The 18,948-nt window shown below is 43.3% G+C and overlaps 1 protein-coding gene across 5 annotated transcripts in view; it reads left to right on the top strand.

Moving 5' to 3' along the window:
- Positions 1–10,186: 10,186 nt before the first annotated feature.
- SLC37A1 (solute carrier family 37 member 1) overlaps positions 10,187–18,948 on the top strand; it is a 38,597-nt gene continuing 29,835 nt past the window's right edge. Inside the window, exons 1-5 of one of the 5 annotated variants that reach the window (XM_054076114.1) lie at positions 10,187–10,353; positions 11,534–11,596; positions 14,774–14,840; positions 16,527–16,608; positions 17,380–17,506. In XM_054076114.1, coding sequence (XP_053932089.1) covers positions 14,785–14,840; positions 16,527–16,608; positions 17,380–17,506 — 265 coding nt within the window. In that variant the 5' untranslated portion in view covers positions 10,187–10,353; positions 11,534–11,596; positions 14,774–14,784. Of the gene's footprint in view, positions 10,354–11,533; positions 11,614–14,559; positions 14,841–16,526; positions 16,609–17,379; positions 17,507–18,948 lie in introns of all 5 variants that reach the window. The other 4 variants (XM_054076124.1, XM_054076107.1, XM_054076099.1 and 1 more) reach the window with 4 other exon arrangements.

The raw sequence follows: 18,948 nt of genomic DNA, 5'->3' as shown, positions 1-18,948 counted from the left end.
GAGAGGAGCGGTGCGAGGAGGGGAGAACGGGGTGCGAGGACCGCTAGGGGGCGCGAGGAGCGCTGGGTTAGGACGGGGCGGGAATGGGGGGGGGAAGCGGAATTGGGCACGGGGAGCGCGGAGTGGGCGGGGGGCGCAGAGGGGGACGGGGTGATCGTGCTGCTGTCCAGGGTGCTGAGCGCAGCGGCCGGACTCGCCCCCCACCGCGGCGCCGGGGATAGGGAGCGACGCTGGGACGAGGAGCAGGGAGCAGAGAGTGGGATCAGGGAGCGGTTTAGTGGTAGGTAGGAATGGTTGGACTCGATGATCTAAGGTCTTTTCCAACCTATCGATTCTATGGTTTTATGAGCAAGAAGCAGGGTATCGGGGAGCAGGACTGGGGTGTGAGGAGCGGGGAGATCTGTGAGCTGTAGTATTCAAAACCAATCAGTCGTTAGAACAATCTGATTTGCAAGGTAGTGCTCTAATATTCTTTACAGAAGAAAGTGCTCTAAAAATCCACCGTGGCCAAGGGAATTGGCGGTAACTGCATTACAGCTGATGTCCGCCTCCTGCACGTGCGGAGGATGAGTTGTCTTGCTGAATGCAAGTGGTACTGTGCTCGTCTGCGAAGCAGGAGCTTCTCAGGGCTTGCAGGGAGTTTGGAGGGCTTGCAGGGAGCTTGGAGGGATTGTAGGGAGCTTGGAGGGGCTCTCGGCCTTTCAGTGGTACAGGAGTCAGGCAAATGGCCTCACTATAATTTTGCACAGTAATCGAATGGCCGAGGTTTCACAAGAGGAGCTGCGTGAGGATGTGTGGTGAAAAGCAGTCAGCTAACTAAGAACTGGGTAGAGGAGATGATGCTTCTGAGGTAGGCAGCAAAAGGTAGGCACTTTCCCTAGAAGTGTTTAAGGAACAGGTGGATGAAGTGCTTAGGGGCATGGTTTGAGGAGTGTTGGGAATGGTTGAACTCGACGATCCGGTGCATCCTTTCCAACCTGGTGATTCTGTGGTGTTCTTAGCTCACAGGAACTGTTTCAGCTTCCGAGTTAACATCCATTTACTAATGTGAGAGTGCTGTCTGTCTGAAACATGTAAGAACACTGAAATTAAATCTTCTTAGCTGGCAGAGCTTTAAGAAGCTATACATTTATTAACACAAAATGCTATGGTTATTTCTCTTTCCTGCACATCTTCAGCATCTTGCTAGGGAAGTCTAATTTGCATCATGGCCATACTGTTAATAAGTAACTGCAGAGTATGCAAAATACTGCTCCAATTGCTTACCTCCTGCAGAAATGGGTATGAGCGCACATTATCTGAAGCACAGTCTGCTCATTTCCTTCTTTCTCGCTTTTGGTGATGCCTCGGTTTCTTCTTTCACCTACGAATGGCTAAATTATTTTATCTATGGTAATGTCGCTAATTATAAAACTAGTTACTTAGTCTGTGACTGGCATATTTATTCTAAGTAGACATTGCAGCTCAAAGTTGTAAGGGAAAGTATTTTTAAGATGCACTTAGAGGTGCTTCTGCTTAAACTCGATGACAAAACCAGGTGCGTCTTTCGGCTTCAAAGTTGCTGTAGCCCAGGGGACAGCTCTGACACAAGCGGGATATGGTGGCAAGCTGTCAGAGGCACTCCCCATAATGATCATTAACTGTTGTTGCTCTACATATTGTTTCAGAATCTTGAAGGATTCCAGAAAGAGTCTGAAGGGACAACAGTTCATTTTCTTGAGAAACAGACAGAAACTGTTTCTTTATAAAATTTAAACTGCTCTGAACATGGAAATGGCTGATAGCACAAACTCCTCTGTGTTGGGATCACATAGCTTGACCTATTTGAGGGAGGTATCATATAAAGTTTTCTTTGCCTAAGAACTGTCTTGTGGGGAAAACTAGCTTATATGGATGCATATAATTAATGCCAAGGGGATTATATTTTGCAGTTTCTAGACTTCCAGTTACATTTGGGTGTGTTTTAATGTCAGAGTAAATTTAAGCTTTAAGTATTTTACTATTGAGAGAAGGGCAGCTATCATCCTTATTTTCTTGTTCTTTCTCCTTCTCCATCAATGAACCAACATAATACCATAAATATTCTTAAGGTCCTGCTGATCTTATATACAAATTTCATTCAGCAAAAGGCCCAAGAGGGTTAGTGGATGTGCTGATTACTTGCTTTGCTTCTACTGCTGACTTAGCTGGCTGCTGCCAGCATCAGTGACTGCCAGTCACCCTGGCAGAAGAAGGCAGAAGCTGCCATAGCTACAAGCTGCCCTGGAGAAGTTCGTGGTTTGCAGTTTGAGCAGAAGCCTGTAAGGCAAGGGATGTCCAGAGAAACTCAAATTCGTTGCTGCTGGAGGTGCTTGCAAACAAGGAAAGACAGTGACATAGCAAATTAAAAGGCTGCTAGACACAAGACGCCATAAGGTACCTCCTGTGGGAGAGGATGGTCCTGGCTCTCCTTTTATGCTGCTTTGCAGGTCCTCACTTTGATTTAGTCAGGGAGCTCCACTGTAGGCAGGAACAGCCAAAAGGCACTTCTAAGGCCTGCTATAGTCCCAGCACTCTTTGGGCTTTGCGCTGTGTTGGGAACGGGGAGACTTTTGCCAGTGCTGAGGAGTTGCAGGGAAAATGCTGCTGTGCCAGGCCTGGCCTCAGGGGTCCTTCCAGAACAGACTGAGCTTTGAAAGATGTGCTACACAGTGAACACTAGAAATGGCAGTACTATTTGTTCACTCCTACATTGCAATCAGTGTCTCACTTCAAAGGGGTAATAAAAATACAGCAGGGTGCACTCATTACCTCTGATGTGGTAAAAGTGGCATGCTTAATCCACACTAGGTGGACTTGGATGTTCCTGCCTTCTAGGAGCTCTCTGCTTTATGCCCCTGTCCTATCGTGCATCCTTCTTCCACTGGCAATGCTCCTCTGAACCAGCTTTTCTCTGCCCAGCCAGTAATGTGGGTCTATGGAGCTGCCTTTGCAAATTCAGCCATCAAAATTAATAGGGACAGTGGAAGCAAATTCCTTGATTCACAGGTTGGTTTCCTCACTTTAGCTACAGAAGTCATTACTTACAAAGCTGGTTGCTTTGTGAGGGCCAGCCCCTGTGAGCCATGTGAGCACTCAAGTCAGCTTGGATTTTCCCCTGGGCTAAGTTAAAAATGCAAATGGCCATTTATTGCTTTTGGCAGGAGACCTGAGCAAGGTTATGTCTTTTGACAGGAATTTAAAGAACAGAAATCTGTAAGGAAATATTTTGTTATCTCTTAGCAGACAGTCATTTACATCTTTCTCCTTACAAAACTAAAACCACAATCTAGTGTACTTCATGGTCCGTATCAGATACAAGCAAAGCATAAACTGGAGCTGTCAGGAAAAACTTAACAAAATCAACTTTCTTCCTCCTGAAACTCTATATAAACCAGGTTGATTTCATCAGTCTTTTTGGGAAAAACTATGGGAGTAGGGAATTTAAAAAATATCTAAAAGGGAGTTCACCTTTGGGAATACACATTTCCCATTTTTTTATTATTCTGTAATATATACTATCAGACACTTCAAGAATTCAAAATATTTTCTTAGATTATGGGAGCAAACAGTGGACAAAGAAGAATTTACTAGCACTAACTTCCATATATTGGATGTTTTCTCCAATTCATAATTAAGACAGATTCTGAAATGTCAAAATCCTTTGCAAAATGGGAACTTTCTGCAAAGCTCTTTTTAAGCCATTTACACACAAAATGAAAGCTGCTTAGTATGTTCGTATGCTGGGTAAAGATAGCCTCTTCATGTTCATGTTCATAACCAAGAAAACCAAGAAAATTATTTTTCTCGCCACTCACTTTACAACTGCTTCTTGCAAGAACAATTAACATTGAGATGTCCTGAAGGTGGGATGACTAGAAAAGGAAAGTTTGTATGAAAGCCATTCTTGAAATACTGGTAATACTTTTTTTTTTTCATCTTGACTAAATAGAAACTTTCTGTTCCCTCCTGTAGCATATCCAAAGTAAAGCATTATGCTGTATTTATGCCCTGCTTCTCATTCCTTTGACCTTACCACTCATTTTGAAGTACAGAACAAATTCTGTCCTTCAGACATATGGGAAAATTGTCAAGTTTTTCTTTTACATAAGAGGTCTCCCTTTCCACTGAAGTGCAACAGGAACACACACAGGTCATTTCTATTCCAAGATGTCTAATGTCTTTTCTCAAGACTTTTATGACAGTCAGCGTTGCTACTGCTACCAAGAAAGCAGTTGGCATTCATGAGATTAAAAAAATATCTTATGGTTTGTATAAGAATAAAGCAGTGTTAATGTTACATTTTCTTCTTTTGTGGCTTTTGTTTTATTAAATAAACAAACCCCAGTCCTAAGCTTCTTTGTTTAGGCATAGCTTGTAATGACATAAAGCTAAAGCAGCCCAACTCTTCTGTCTCTAGCATCTGAAGACTAAACCTGGTAACTCAGAATGAATTCAATAGAAAAGAATTAAAGGGTTGAGGTAGATGGGACTAATTTGCTGCCTCCTCATTCCTGTCAGCTTGAGAAACTTCATACTTCATCTTCTTACACATAACTTGCAAGTCTTTAGTGTAGGCTCTCTGGTCTGCTTTCTATTTTACCATGGTATTTGTAACTTTTCTGGTATTATATTTCTGTTAAAATATGTCTCAATCCTTCCTTCTCCTGTAACTATTTGCCAGTGATTAAGTCTGTGAGCATGGAGAAATGAAATCTACCTGTAGTCTACCTGCATATTTCAATATATTTACTCCTCAGCAATTGTTTCTGTAGCCATTTCTTGCACATCCACTCGGGTCTCCAGGCAATTTAAGAAGAGCAGAAATAAAGACAAAGTAACAAGAGAATCTCTCCCATTTCCTGCTGGAAGCAGAACCCAATGATTCAAGGTGAGTTCATTAAAATACACATTCTTGACATAAGGAAAAATAATAGACGTAAGGAAGAATTTCTTTACCATGAGAGTGGTCCCATGGCAGGGAGGTTGGAACTAGATGGTCTTTAAGGTCCCTTCCAACCCAAATTATTCTACGATTCTATGAAAGATCTTTATAAAACTACAGTTATAGGAACAGTGGAGTCTACTGAGTAGGATCTACTGGAGGGAGTCCTGGGCAGAGCTGCTGCACGTAACCTGTTGCTACAGGGATCAGCAGCCCCTGCAGCCAGGATGGAGGTTCCTTGGTTTGAGACCCAGATCAGCTCTCATACCTTCAGCCACCTGCTCCCAGAAAAATGAACAAGAATGTACTGAGAATGCAGAAAAAAACTCACCAAACAACAAACCCAAACCAACCAATCTACAACCAAGCTGTATTATTGTAAATGGAATCTGCAAAACAATATCTAGACCATCTTTCATTACAAAAGAATCACAGAGTCATAGAATGGTTTGGGTTGGAGGGGATCTTAAAGATCTTCTAGTTCCAAACCCTCTGCGACAGGCAGGGACACCTCCCACTAGATCAGGCTGCCCAAGGCCCCATCCAACCTGGCTTAGACAGCACAAGGTGATTTAACAGTGCCACTCTCCATCCCTCTGGAAAGCCTTGAGAAGAGTCAGAGAAACATAGTGTCAGCACCACTGGTCTCATTTTTCAGAATGAAACCGGAGACTGATAGGCAATTCACAGGGTTCAAATAAATGCCACTATTGCTAAATGTCTCCTGCAGTCATAGCAATATCTATCTTTATGTAGGATGCCTAGTGGCAATTTTGCTGCCCCTCCACCTCTGTGTTCCATGTGCCTTAGGTTTTTTTCTTCTTCCTAAGTAGCGTTTAGTACTCAGGTACTATCCTGCTCTGGCTGGGGAAAAGGCTGTGCTGGCACAGTGGTCTTGTCACCAGTCTCTTTTTCCTGAAGCTACTGACTGGTGATTCTCCCTGGATTCTGGCAAGTTAGATGCAATCAAAGTATCAGTCTGGAAACTATGCAGTTATATTAGTGTGGCTTTACGCCAGTGCTAAAATTTCTCATCAACAGGCAGGACATACTGTGCTAACTCAGCTAGATAGCTTCCAGATGACAGCTGGCTTACCTCCAGCCCTTTCTGAGTGTTGCTGCAGCAGGGACATACCTGCCTGCTCCCAGCCATATGGACATAGCCTTGGCAGCCTCTTTCTTTTTTTGGCTTTTTTTTTTTGATATTGTTGGGGGTTTTTGTCTGCCAAAGCTTGATGGCAGGTTTTGGATTATTGCACCCAGTACAGGATTATTTGGATTGCACCCAGTGTTGATGTGAATTGCTCATACTCTATCCCAGATGCTATGTTGGGAAAACAGCATGTCAAACCGATAAAGGCTACTAAAAGCTGTGATTAAATCAGAGCATCCTGCTACTTGTGTGGAATGAAGTAGAAGTAAATATCAATTTTTATGTAGTAAAATACTATTTAACAATAGATTATTATGGAAAGAAGTTAGGAATTTTTCTGATCCCCTGAGACAAAGAGGTCACTCAGTGGCTAAACAGATTAGCCTCTTTCATCTGTGCAATTATGAATTATAAAATATTCTTGTGCAGTTTACTGGAAAGAAAATAAATATATTAATCAGCTAGAGGACGCAATAGTCTGCATTCAGACCTCTGGTCTGCTAGCATCATCTATTCAGCAAATAAAACACTATGCTGACATCTACTGACTGCAAAGTCATTTACCAAGTCAGTACTTGAGGAGTTAAGACCACTCTTGTTTAGTAGAAGTAAAATTTAACTGTCAACCAGGAAATTAGATCATCTGTTCTGAAAGAAGTGCCAGCAGAAGCATACATAAGCATCTGTCAAGCCATACTTCTTTACTTCTGTTTGGTTTTGCAGAACAGAACACACCCTTTTCTCTTTCCTCTAGTATGAACTTTGCCAGAAGCTTAGAAAGGTGAGCTGCCATCAGGCTTGCTACTGGTCCATATCTTTCCTTTGTATTTCCTTTGAGAAAGAAATTGGCAAAATAGCCTTTCTGTTCTTCTCTGTGAGGCTGTGGATTACATATGTTATTTTTTTTTTTTTAAAATGAGTTTTTCTCTTCTATTTTTTAACCATTTACTCTTGGCTGTAGACCTGTTTTAATGTTTGATGGACCTCTGGCGCTCCTTTGATACTCTACACCAGCAGGCTGTTGTGCAAACAGCAGCATGAGCTCATGCTGCTCCTTCTTTCTGTGTTCTTCCTTATTTGATGGCTTCTGGCAACTGTAGCTGCTGGTGACCAGCAGTGGCATAGCAGAGGGAGCAGCTGTGTCTAGTGTGGCAGCCAGCAGGCTCCATGATGTTAGAAGAATGAATGACAAGAGACCTTTATTTTAATGGGAGATGCAGTTTCTACTTTGAGTAGGAAAAATAACAGGAGGGGTTTTTTTGTCATGTTTGGCTTGCGCTTTTTTTGCAAGCTGCTTGTAACTGAAGATAGAATGATACTCAAGCAGTGTTAAATTCTTTAAGGAACTTAAAAAGGGCCAAGTCAACATCAAGTTTAAAAATATAAGGGCCCTGCATGATGATGACAGTTGTGATAATTTGGGATGGCTAATCATGTATACTAACACATGCACTGTGATGGGTCTGACCTTTTCTGCTGTAAAGAGACAAATCTTCATTTTTTTATGTGCCTGTGCTGGTCAGAATTGATGGTGCCTGGGTGCCTTCCTGGGCTGGTGCACAAGTGCAGCGACACGATTCATGCAGATCCCTTTTCCTAGAGGAGCACTGCCTATCTAGTTTTGTCTCTGCTAAATGATTGTTACAGCAGAAATGACAGACATCAACATACAGGATGCTCAGCTCTGGCTGTAATTACCTCATCTATATGTGATGTTAGTGTGTACCTTTCCACCCCAGGGAACAAATGCCTTCTCCAGAAGACAATGGCATTTCCATGATATGCCTGATTAGAAGAATTAAGAGGCTTGAAGTATTTCCTTGTCTGGTTCACGCACCATCATACAAAGAACAGTAAATGTGGAGGCGACTCTGGGACATGCCTGTTTATGCTCCACCTCCAGGTGTTGAAGAGTCAGCAAAACATAGACCTACTGCCCAGCGCATCAGCCATTTCAGCTGAGCTGACAGGAGTTTGGGGCAGATGTTTTGTCTTTTGAATTCACAGGAGACCTCGGACTGTATTGTCAAACAGTGCACTGTCCTTTCCCTGAGATACTGAATGAAATTGTGGTTTGTCTTACGTTGCAGGATGGTTCCGTAAAAGCTGTCTTAATGCAAGACCTTTTGATGCTGAGGAGCGGCTTTTGCTTTTATCTGTGAACCAAAATAATCTCCTTAGAAGATAAGATTGATGCTAATCAAGAGCAGTGCTTTAGCTTTTCAAGTAGGAACTTTGTAGTAGTTGAAGAGCCAAAGTGAAGACTCTCTTTTAACCTCTGTTTCACTACTTACAATTCTCAGCTAGAAGGCCGTAAGCCTAAGCAGGAATCAACATCTGCCAGTGGCAAGCTTAAAAGCAGCAGATTGTGCAACAGTCATCCGTATTGCAGCGCTCCAGGTGCAACTCTTGAGATCCTGGTTCTGCAAAGGTTGTTGTAAGGGAGAAGGGCTTGTTTATTGACTGGGAGAAAGTCAAGGAAAAGTGCCACTGGAGTGATGGAGCAAAGCTAAGCATGTGTCTAAATGTTTGAAATGTGGCATCTTAAATAATATCAGTCTGAGTGTCAAAGGAGGGGATTTTTTATTGGTATGAATGGCACAGGCAGTGCAGAGAGGGAAGAGGCAAAAAAACCCCTAAACATTCTAGCGAGTGCCCTAAGGGGGTTGCTTGTGGCAGGCAGGTGGTACTCTACAGGGGAGAAACAGTTACAGAGATAAATTACAACCTGCACAAGGTAACTGTTGGCAACTATTTGCTTTTAGATTAAATAAAGTGAAGGGGCTGGAGAACCAGTCTTATGTGGAGCGGCTGTGGGAACTGGGATTATTTAGCCTGGAGGAGGCTGAGAGGAGACCTTATTGCTCCCTAGGAGAGAAAGCAATAAAGGAGGTTGAAAGCAGGTTGTAGTGGGGTGCATGTTGGTCTCTTCTCCTAGGTAGCAAGTGATAGTGATACAAGAAGTTTCACTAACTGATAAAGGCCTGGTAAAGGATGCTTGCTTTCTAAAACTCCAAAATAAGTCTTGGAGAGTTTCATTTGCTGGCATTTTCGATATCATTGGGACAACAGGAAATGGCCTTAAACCAATGAAAGGGTCAGATTGGATATTAGGAAAAATTTATTTACCAAAAGAGTGGTGAAGCATTGGAAGAAGTGGTGGTCATCATACCTGGAGGTGTCAAAGAAACATGTAGCTGTGGTACTTTGGGATATGGTTTAGTAGGCATGGGGGTGTTGGGGTTACGGCTGGACTGGATGATCTCAGACATCTTTTCCAGCCTTAATGATTCTACCATTCTAAACTACATTCTAAACTAGGGTTACCCACACAGGTGAGGATGTCACGATAAAGAAATACACCTGCAGCTGGAAGGATCCATTTATATAAATGACTACACTTTGAAATATATATGGTTGCTGAAAATGAAAACACACTGCAGGTTCAGGAAACCAGAAAGCAAATAAATACACTATATCTGTAGTGAACAAGCAGGATTGAATTTTTCTGTCAGTTCTCAAGTGACCTGGTGTGCGTTTTCTCAGCGTTTGCAATTTGGCACCAGGAATACCTTTGCCTATTCCAGGCGGGCAGCAGGCAGCACTGTAGGGAAGCACCTGTACCTGATACCGGGCGGCGCAGAGGGCATCGGGCGCCGCTCTGGAGTGGGAGAGGCCGCCGGGATGCCACGTGGGTAGCGGGGCTCACGGAGCACCTTTTTCCTCCCCAGCGGGCTGGGGACGGGACCCTATCGTTCCAGCAGCGCCCTGGCGCCTCCGTGGCACCGTGAGGCAGCGGTGCGCGCTGAGCCCAGCCGAGCCGTGCAAAGCCCAACCCAACCCAACCCAGCCGAGCCGTGCAAAGCTCAGCCGATCGGAGCCGTGCAAAGGCCAGCCGAGTCATGTGTACTCAGCCTAGCCCAGCCCAGCCCAGCCCAGCCCAGCCCAGCCGTGTACACGGCGCCGCGCCGGCTGCAGCCCGCCCCTCCGCCGCGGGGCGCCCTCCTCCTTGCCGAGCGCGGCGGGGAGGGGCGCGGGCGGCGATCGGCGGGGGCGCCCGGCGGGGCTCGGCGCAGGCAGGAAGCAGGAAGCCGCCGGGCGGGCGGGTAGGCTGCGCCGGGGCCGCTGTGCACCTGCCGTGCCCGCAGCGGGGCGGGGCTGCGGGGGCTCGGGCAGCCCCGCCTGCCTCCGCTCGCCTTCCTGCACCTTTTGTCTGGCTGGGAGAGCCACGTCCTCGGTCAGGCTCGGGGTGTTTGGGGCATCCCCGGGTGGTGGCGCGGGGGAGGGTGGACCGCGTGCTTGTGCCCCTCGGGATGTGAGGCTGTGGGCGGCAGCTTGTGAACCCCTTGGGGGAGCCCAGCCTGGGAGAGCTGGGGCTGTTCAGCCTGGAGAGGAGAAGGCTCTGAGGAGCGCTTAGAGCAGCCTCCAGCACCTGGAGGGGCTGCAGGAAGGCTGGGGAGGGACTGTTTATAAAGGCATGGAGTGATGGGACGAGAGGGAATGGCTTTAGATTGGAGGGGGGCAAATTTAGACTAGACGTAAGGAGGAATTTCTTCACGATGAGGGTGGTGAGGCAGTGGCACAGGTTGCCCAGGGAGGCTGTGGATGCCCCATCCCTGGAAGTGTTCAAGGCCAGGTTGGATGGGGCTTGAACAGCCTGATCTGGTGGGAGGTGTCCCTGCCCATGGCAGAGGGGTTTGAACTGGGTGGGCTTTAAGGTCCCTTCCGACCCAAACCATTCTGTGATTCTATGATTCATTGACCTGCCATGATGTCTCCCTGCGAGGGGCTCCTGGGGGGTCACAGCACCCTCTTGTCCCTGCCTGTGGGACATCCTGTGCTTGACTACCCCCTCCTCCTGTGGATGATCTTTGAAGTCCCTTCCAACTCAAACTGTTCTATGATTCTATGATTTTGGAAGGCTGTGCTGCTGTCCCGACTTCCACCCGGTTGTCTGGTGGTGCTGGAGCTCCTGGCGCAGTGGGGTTGCTAACACAGGGTCCTAGGACGCAGACATGGATTCACTGTGTGTTCGCAGGGGCCCTTGTTCCCTGTTGTTAAACAGTTTTTTGCTTTCTGTGTTGAACAGAAGGAATACGGCCATTTGAGGGCCAGAGCTGGTGGGTTTGGCAGCTTGTGGCTCAGGTGCAGAGCTGCTGGCTATTAAGCATAACACGTATTTGATTTGCATGTGTCTAAAGGCCTTTTGAGTCCTTAAGGATGTCATGACGAGGACTCGTGTTACCCAGTGTCTCTGCGTGCATAGAATTAATGTCTGCCCTCCAGGGGAACTGTGTGTAACGGGACAGGGGCCAGGCTGGCGCTTGTGCCTCCAGCCTGCAGCACAACTGAGCCAAAGATTGCAGTATTTGCAGTGGTACGGGCCAGTCACGAATGACTGTGTTTTCCTGAAACAGGGAGGGAGCTATGTTTCAGCCAGAGCAGTGGGCAGCCTGAAGTAGCAGCGCAAAGTTTGGAAGGTAAATATGCATTCAGAGTAAGTATCTGGAATGTCGCTTTGCATGTTACAGTGCAGCAAGGAGGAAGTGAAACTGTCTCTTTTCACTGTCAGGCAAAATAGTTGCTGAAAATGAAAGACCATAAAACCAGTTTGAATGATCAAATGGGAGTTTGTCTTTGGGCTTCATTAGCACAGCAGAAATATAAATTATTTATTTGTAAACCACCAGTTCTGTGTTGTAGCCCATTAATATAATTTCTGAAGAACAGCTTGGTTTAAAAATCTGGTTTAAACTACAGCAGGATGTGATCTTTATATCCTGTTATCACAAGTTTTATTGCCGTAAGTTTCTTTGCTTTTTTGGAGGAAGTTTTATTTTTTGCCTAAAAGCACATGAATGTCAGAGGAACTTAGGGTTATATGGGGATAGAGGTCAGTTGTTGACGAGTAAATGAGAACTCACGTCCCTCTGCCTACGATAGATAAAATGAAATCAGCCCCTGTCAAATAGAGTTACGGTGCAGTTCTCTAAACGCTGCTGTTAGTCCAGTAACCTTTGCTAGGGGCTTGTGACTCTAGATTTATGGTAAGGATACACTGTTAGCAGGTGGTATGAGAATTGTCTGTGCAGGAGGTTCACGGGGCTGAAATCTTGTGTGACTGCTTAGCATTGAAACCTTTTGCAAGATGCGTGACATCTTTTTCCGCTTGCACTAAAGCTGTTAAATAGTAACCTGTTAAACAATTATGATGACAATTACCTTTTCCCATTATAGGGACTATTTAAAGATGTTTGTGACCTCAGGTTTTTGTTCTTTTCTGGTCTCTCGGTTTTTACATAATAGATATTTCTGTCACTTCAGTTAGTGGTTAGTTAAATAGTAGTTTTGGTATTTGGGATAACTATAAGAGAGGGGAAATGGAGTTTGGGATCACCCCAATATAGATCTGTTACTGCCAGAAGAAAAAAAAATCACCCCTGTTCTGGGCTGTTTCTGCCCACCTCTTTTTCTTCTTATCTTTCTTCTTCCACTAGTGCTCATTTCAACCAAACATGTAATTACTGACAAATAGTTGCCGGTTTGAAATTAGAGTTCAGCTAACCTAACTAGCTGGCTGTGACTCTTAAGGAACAGTCCCACCTTTAGTCCCCTCCTTTATGCTCCTGCTGCTTCAGATTCATCCTCCATATCAGTTCTGTGGCTACAGAGTCGGTTAATATTCTATATCAAATCAGTTGGTTTTAAGGGCAGGTTTCCTGGTGGGTCAGCCACCTGAACCATTGCGGTATGACTACAAGTTCTGACACACTGAGGGAGACGGAGACCTGCAGCTGGGGTTGAGAGAGGTGAGGAAGGTGTAGGGTTATGCTTCCCTTAGCCCCTGCAGCCTCAGAGGGGAGGTAGGAAACTCATGTTGGGTGGGAATGATTATAGGGTTTGGTGATTAATTACACAACCAGTTATCTGCTTCAGGGCTGGGGGATGTTGAGAGGGGGGAAGAAGGTAGAACAAGCCAAACATGATTAGCAAGTCAATTCACTTTTGGGGTAGGGAGGTGTCCAGCTGAACCAGGGCACTGGAAAAATGAAAGGTATGACAAAAATGTGTTAGCATAAAGGAGGAGACCCTAGATCTTTTGATGGCCTATTCTGTTATATGAAAAGGTGTTAGTTTTCCTCCATTCCTGGGGAAAAAAAGCCTATGTGGATAGTGAAGCTTTTAAGTTGACAGCTTTGACACAGCAGATACTCTTTGGTGTCAGCATTCAGCTGGCTGGAATGGGGTAGTTTTGGTTTCCGTAGTATGATTGGGCAATAAAGATGAGAGGAGAGAGGCGCATACCTTTGCCTCCCCTGTGGCATCTTCTAAAATTCCGAGTGGAAGACAAGTCTTGATAGGTGCGTTTTCTTCAAAGGAGACTTTGCTTTAGCTCACCTCTTGTTTACCGGGAGAGCTAGTCATCTATCCTACCTAAGCTTCCCATCAGGACCATGGCAGTGGCTGGTGCTGGTGTTAAGCCTACTAGCTGGGCTACCTGGAGGGTAGGGGTTATGTTTCAGAGCCTGATGTGTTACTTGGCATCCTGCTGTGGTGGCTCTGCTGCTGGCACGCAGAGAGGCCTGGCTTACGTGCATGAGTTGCAGTCACACCTTTTGCCTACAGTGCCTTTTGTCATCTTAGCAGTTGGCTCAGACTTGCTGTAAAATAACAGTGCAGCTACACCCTGTTGCAGTACCTGTAATAAAACGTACTAGGCATCTTTTTCTGTTGAGGGTCTTTAGCCAGAATTTGAACAAACAGGAGGAACTCCAGAAGATTTTAAACCAAACTGAACTGATGCTGCCACAGTCCCCTCTTCCCTGCATGCATGTGAGTCTGCTTTCTCCCTTGTGCTGGCTGAGCTGGTGTAGGGAGTTCAAGTGGTGGAAAAAAATGACAATGTGTTGCTTTGTGCAGTACTGATACTGCGATGGGGAAATTGGGATGGAAGAGGGAGTGCTGGTCAAATCTTGCTGGCAGCATTGCTCAGCAGCACCCACTCAAGCTGGAGGAGTCTCTGTTCTGGGCTGAAAACACTACAGTCATTTTTGAACAAATTTCAACCTCATGGATGTTTCTGATGTGTTAAAACTTATCTTTGTAAGGTGGGGAATTGCCTATTTGTAGTCTTTCCTGGGACAAAAGCAGAGTGTTTTGATGCCAGCTGGCTTTGGATCATGTTCTAAGTGCATTTTTCCCTTGTGTCCCCCCTGCTTTATACCATGCTGACTTCTTTAAATAGATTATACGTGATAAAATTCATAAAAGGCTGCAATTTATATTGGCTTAAAATTCTTCATTACATTTTTTGATGTCTACAAGGTTAGTTATGGTAATTACTTGTCTCAGAAATAGATAATTGCTGATTCAAATGTTATGATTAGAAGACATTAGCATAACTCGATAAGACTATTTACTTATCAGCTTCTCTTGTTTGAAGATGAGCAATTAACAAAAGCAGAGTGAAGAATTTGCCACGTTGTGACTGAAGGTATAAGGAAAAAAACCTACAGGGAGATCAACTCAGCAGCGTATCTTCCACATTTGTTATCAGCCTATCATCTCTCAGCTTTGTGAGGATCTTTGTTACACGTTCTGAAGAACAGATACCATTGTGACAAGTACATAATTGTGTCATCTAAATTTGATATCAGCTGTAGAGTAGATGGCTCGGCTTCCTCCTGGGATTCGTTTCATCACTTCATTTTCACGGGATCAGTGGTAAGTCTTGAAGTAAGGTGGTGATCTTTGGTTTGGACAATGTGATTTGGTATCTGGGGAAAATGATACTGTTGCTTTGCTCTATTTTTGCTTTTCATTGCTTAATATATACAGCAAGAAAATATAGTCATTTGTATAATAAATAAATATTGCTGACATTTAAAAAGTGAGATGCTTTGCTGGGGGAGCCCAGACAGAGCCTTATTAGTTAAGTGTGCTAGAGAACAAAGCCTTTTGTCCTTTTCTTCTCAAAGTATGTATTTGAAGGGATAAATTTCAGATATGTATTTTCAAACTCTTGGATAGGAGAGGTGCTCAAGGTTAGCTTTCTTTTCTTAACTAAAAGTGTATTTTCTCCCCCATAATTTGATGAGTAGTATAGTTTTTAAATTACAGTTTTAGTTCTTGCTACTGTAATATTTGAAACAAAAGAAAACAACCAAAACCTCTTTGCTTTAGGGAAACTAATTCTAGTTGGATGGTTGGATGGCATCAGTTCTTGTGCTTTCTGAAACAGAATACTGAGTCAATTTTGTGTGGATAAAAAATGAAAGACCAAGCACGTCCTATTTAAGCAAATTTATGATATGCTTTCTCTAGTAGAGCAACAAATACAAAATCATTTCGATTTTATCACTTGTGAGGATGTTTTCAGTTATGGAGGTGAATAAGTCGCAAGATAACTCACTCTTTAAATGTCTCTGTGAATACACCATCACTATAAAACAAGACTCTTGCTATGTAAAATTTTATAAGGCAGAAAATGATTGAAAATGGCTAATTAAAAGTTAGGGACCAGAGCAGGCTGTGTTACGTCAGATTTTGGAATGTATATATGTGCTTTTATTTACAGATGTTTATTTTAAGGTGAAGGTTAGAAGGAGCCAGTAGACACTCTCTGATCTCTGTGTATTGTTAAAAGCACAAATCCACAAAGCACTTTGCTCCATGGACTTTGAAACAACTGAAAGGTGCTGCAGTTAGAATAGATCAGGTGGTTATCTTTGTTTAATACTTGCAGTGACAGGAGGGTTCAGGTGCCCTGTTAATTCAGATGAACTGCAAAGAAAAACCCTAGGATGCCAGTGAGGTATGAGGGAAAATTCCTTTCTGATCCCAAAGCTAGTTAATTAAGTTTGTGTGCTCCAGCTGATAGTACACATAGTCAGTGTCTGTTGCCCCGTCCATCCCTAGAAATGGCAGATTTCTGTTACAGTGAAGGGGAAAGCAAAATCCTAAAAGCAGTAAGGAAAGAAAAAACTAATGATCCTCTTGTCTAAACTGGCAATTCACAGGCCATCATTTATATCCTAACAGTACCAGAAAACAGGATGAGACCATGAGACCTGAAATCTGATGATGAGTATATTTAATGTTGAACTGCCTTTTAATAGCCTCCAGGGGAAGGCTGTAAACAAGACAGATCAGCCCTGTGGACTCCAGAGTACTGCTATGTTGTCCTGCCCATACCTGTGTGTACTACCAAGCTCCCTCCCAAAGCTAGATCAGAGCAGATGTAAAGCAGAAAAACTGCTAGGGTGAGTCTGGCTGTTAGAGAACATGAAAAAAAAAAGTTGTCTTCCACTGTTCCAAGATTGTCAGTGACTGGTGTAGCATTTTTAAGTAACAACACTAAAAGTAAACCTGAGTAAAATAATTTTCAAATACTTTATTTTTATGTTGTAGGTATAGAGCCTTCATTTTCTCTCTCACTTTCTTGTTATATGCCAGCTTCCATTTATCAAGGAAACCTATTAGTATAGTTAAGGTAAGCATGGTGTCCTTGTTTAAACATCCTTCTACTCTTATCAAACACGGAAGTAGTCATCTTTTTCAGTATTTCCTTTTGTGAAAAGCAGTGTTAAATTTTAACTTGTAATGGTTTAAAAGAAAAAAAAAGTAAAGTTAGTACAGTGACATTTACTCAATAAGCTTTTGTGAGCCCACACCCAGAACTACTCCTAGTCTTTGGGTTTAAGACTTGAAACAGCTAAGCTTACACCGAAGACTCTTCACGTCAATTAATCTAATTATAGATATTTAAGAATTTGCAGGTGTACATTCATGTTTGAGAAGAGTTGCTTAAACTGATGAATCAAACATGATAAAAATCTGCTGGCATTTACCAGACTGGTCCGGGTACTGGTGAGCTGCTGGCAAAATATTATCTAATTCTACGTTTGTTAGTCTAGTCTTCGGTCTGTATAACTTGCCAAACACAAATCAAGTCCCTCAGGGCTGTATTGTATGTAACTGTTGAGTGGCAATGGGTAAAGTATCTTGATGTTAGTGAAGAGTTTTGAAATTCTGCGGTATCCGAAACACCAGTTCACTGTTGCATGTTGTTTCTAACCATGTAATTACGCTTTCGTGCAATAGTGGTTTCACCCAGCAAAATAGCGAACAATTAATGATGGCTAACAATTTTACTGATTTCAGTAAGTTTGACACAGGTTTGTGTGGAGCTAGAACTGTTAAATTTGTTGCTGCAGGGGGTTTAAGAGTCACACGTGAATTTTCAAATTTCTATGTCAATCAGGGTGAGCTGCATAAACATTGTGCTGCTTCACATGAAGTTGAACTCAGCTCCTACAAAGAAGATGCTGCTCAGATTCAGCCTGTCAAAAAGCCATCTAATATATCTCAGTGTGGCTGGGAGCCATTTGGTAAGGGTTGTTTTTTTGGTTTTGGGTTTTTTTTTTTATTCTTTCATAAAAATAAGCTGATATTTATAATCAGATTATTTGTTTCTTGCTTTTTCTTCTTCATGTATGGAGGGATTCAGGAGGTGTATATGGGAGGGATGTTTTGTTTTCAATGTTCTCGCTGTTTTTTCCAATGAAAGTTAAGTTGTGACTTGCCTTAAGTCACATAAACAGCTGACATAATTTTTACTCTTTATAGCTATGCAGTGGTTTTAGTAAATCAGTTTTCAGTCAGAATATGGGATTTGTCATTAGAATGTCTATTGAGGGAAGAAAAGGGTGAAGAATAAAAGAAAAATCATTGTAATTTTCTGCTGTTTGAATTAAAAGTCCAGCAATCATTTAAATGAAATTACTTGGTGTTTATCTAAATTGGAACTTTTCAGAGTCCTTATCTTCCAGAGATAATGTTTTTCTTCCCATTTTAATGGAGAAAAATGTGCAACTTCATTGCAAAATAGAGTTGACAACTTACTGAATAGCTTATTAACCTGGCCTTTTACCTAAACAGGAAAAAAAAAAATTGCCTGCTTACAATTAAATTTGAATTTAATAGTATTTAAATTTAATAGAGATTTTGAATAATTTCTTGGTGCTTTTATCGCTGCTAAGAATATCAGTGGAATAGACTAATTTGTTCTGTCAGTGTGTCGGTCTGCCCCAGTCTATCTAGTCATCCACTCTGATTTTGTTTAATTGGAAATTTTTTCCACTCTGTTCCAAGATAATTAATGAGCTGAGCTCTGGGTTTATTTTGTGGACAGAATTCTGTACATTAGCTGCCTGCTGCAAGGTACTCAGTTTGCTGAAATTATTTAGTCCCATGACTTTCGCCATATATTGGGATGGAGTTAAACTTGGTTGCTGTTTCTTGTCCCTGGACCAAGGAGAGACAGAGCTGGCTCGTGTAAAACATTGGCTAACTTGCTTAATGGAGACATCCGAGTGTCCTTTTTCCGTGGATATACATTACTGCAAAGTTATGCCTTTGGGATGGCACTCTAGACTTGCTCTTTCAGCTCCATCTTTGAGGCAGCATAGCTGGCAAGCTGGGAGTAGTGCTGGAAGAAGGAATGATTTAAAACTTTGACTTCATTCTCACAGTCAATGGGAATTGTGTCTCCTTGCAATTACACAAACTGTCTCAGTCGGTATGAGCTCAGGTCTTGAGACTGGATTTGGTGTTTCTGTCTGGGTGGAGTCCCTTCTGCTCCCTGCCTGCAAGTGCTATTTAGTTGTGATTATGGTCACTACTGCACAGAGCAGAACCCTGTTGTATTTAAATAAGCCTTCTATCTCTGTGCCTTGTGAGTAGTTAGAAAATGAAATGCAAAAGGCATTAACCGTTAAAAAACCCTCAATCTTAACTATGTTAAGCTGCTTCCTTTAAAGCCTATATGATG

The sequence above is a fragment of the Cuculus canorus genome, chromosome 1 (genome assembly GCF_017976375.1).
Source record: "Cuculus canorus isolate bCucCan1 chromosome 1, bCucCan1.pri, whole genome shotgun sequence".
Lineage (NCBI taxonomy): Eukaryota > Metazoa > Chordata > Aves > Cuculiformes > Cuculidae > Cuculus > Cuculus canorus.
This window is presented reverse-complemented; position numbering and strand designations above follow the sequence as displayed.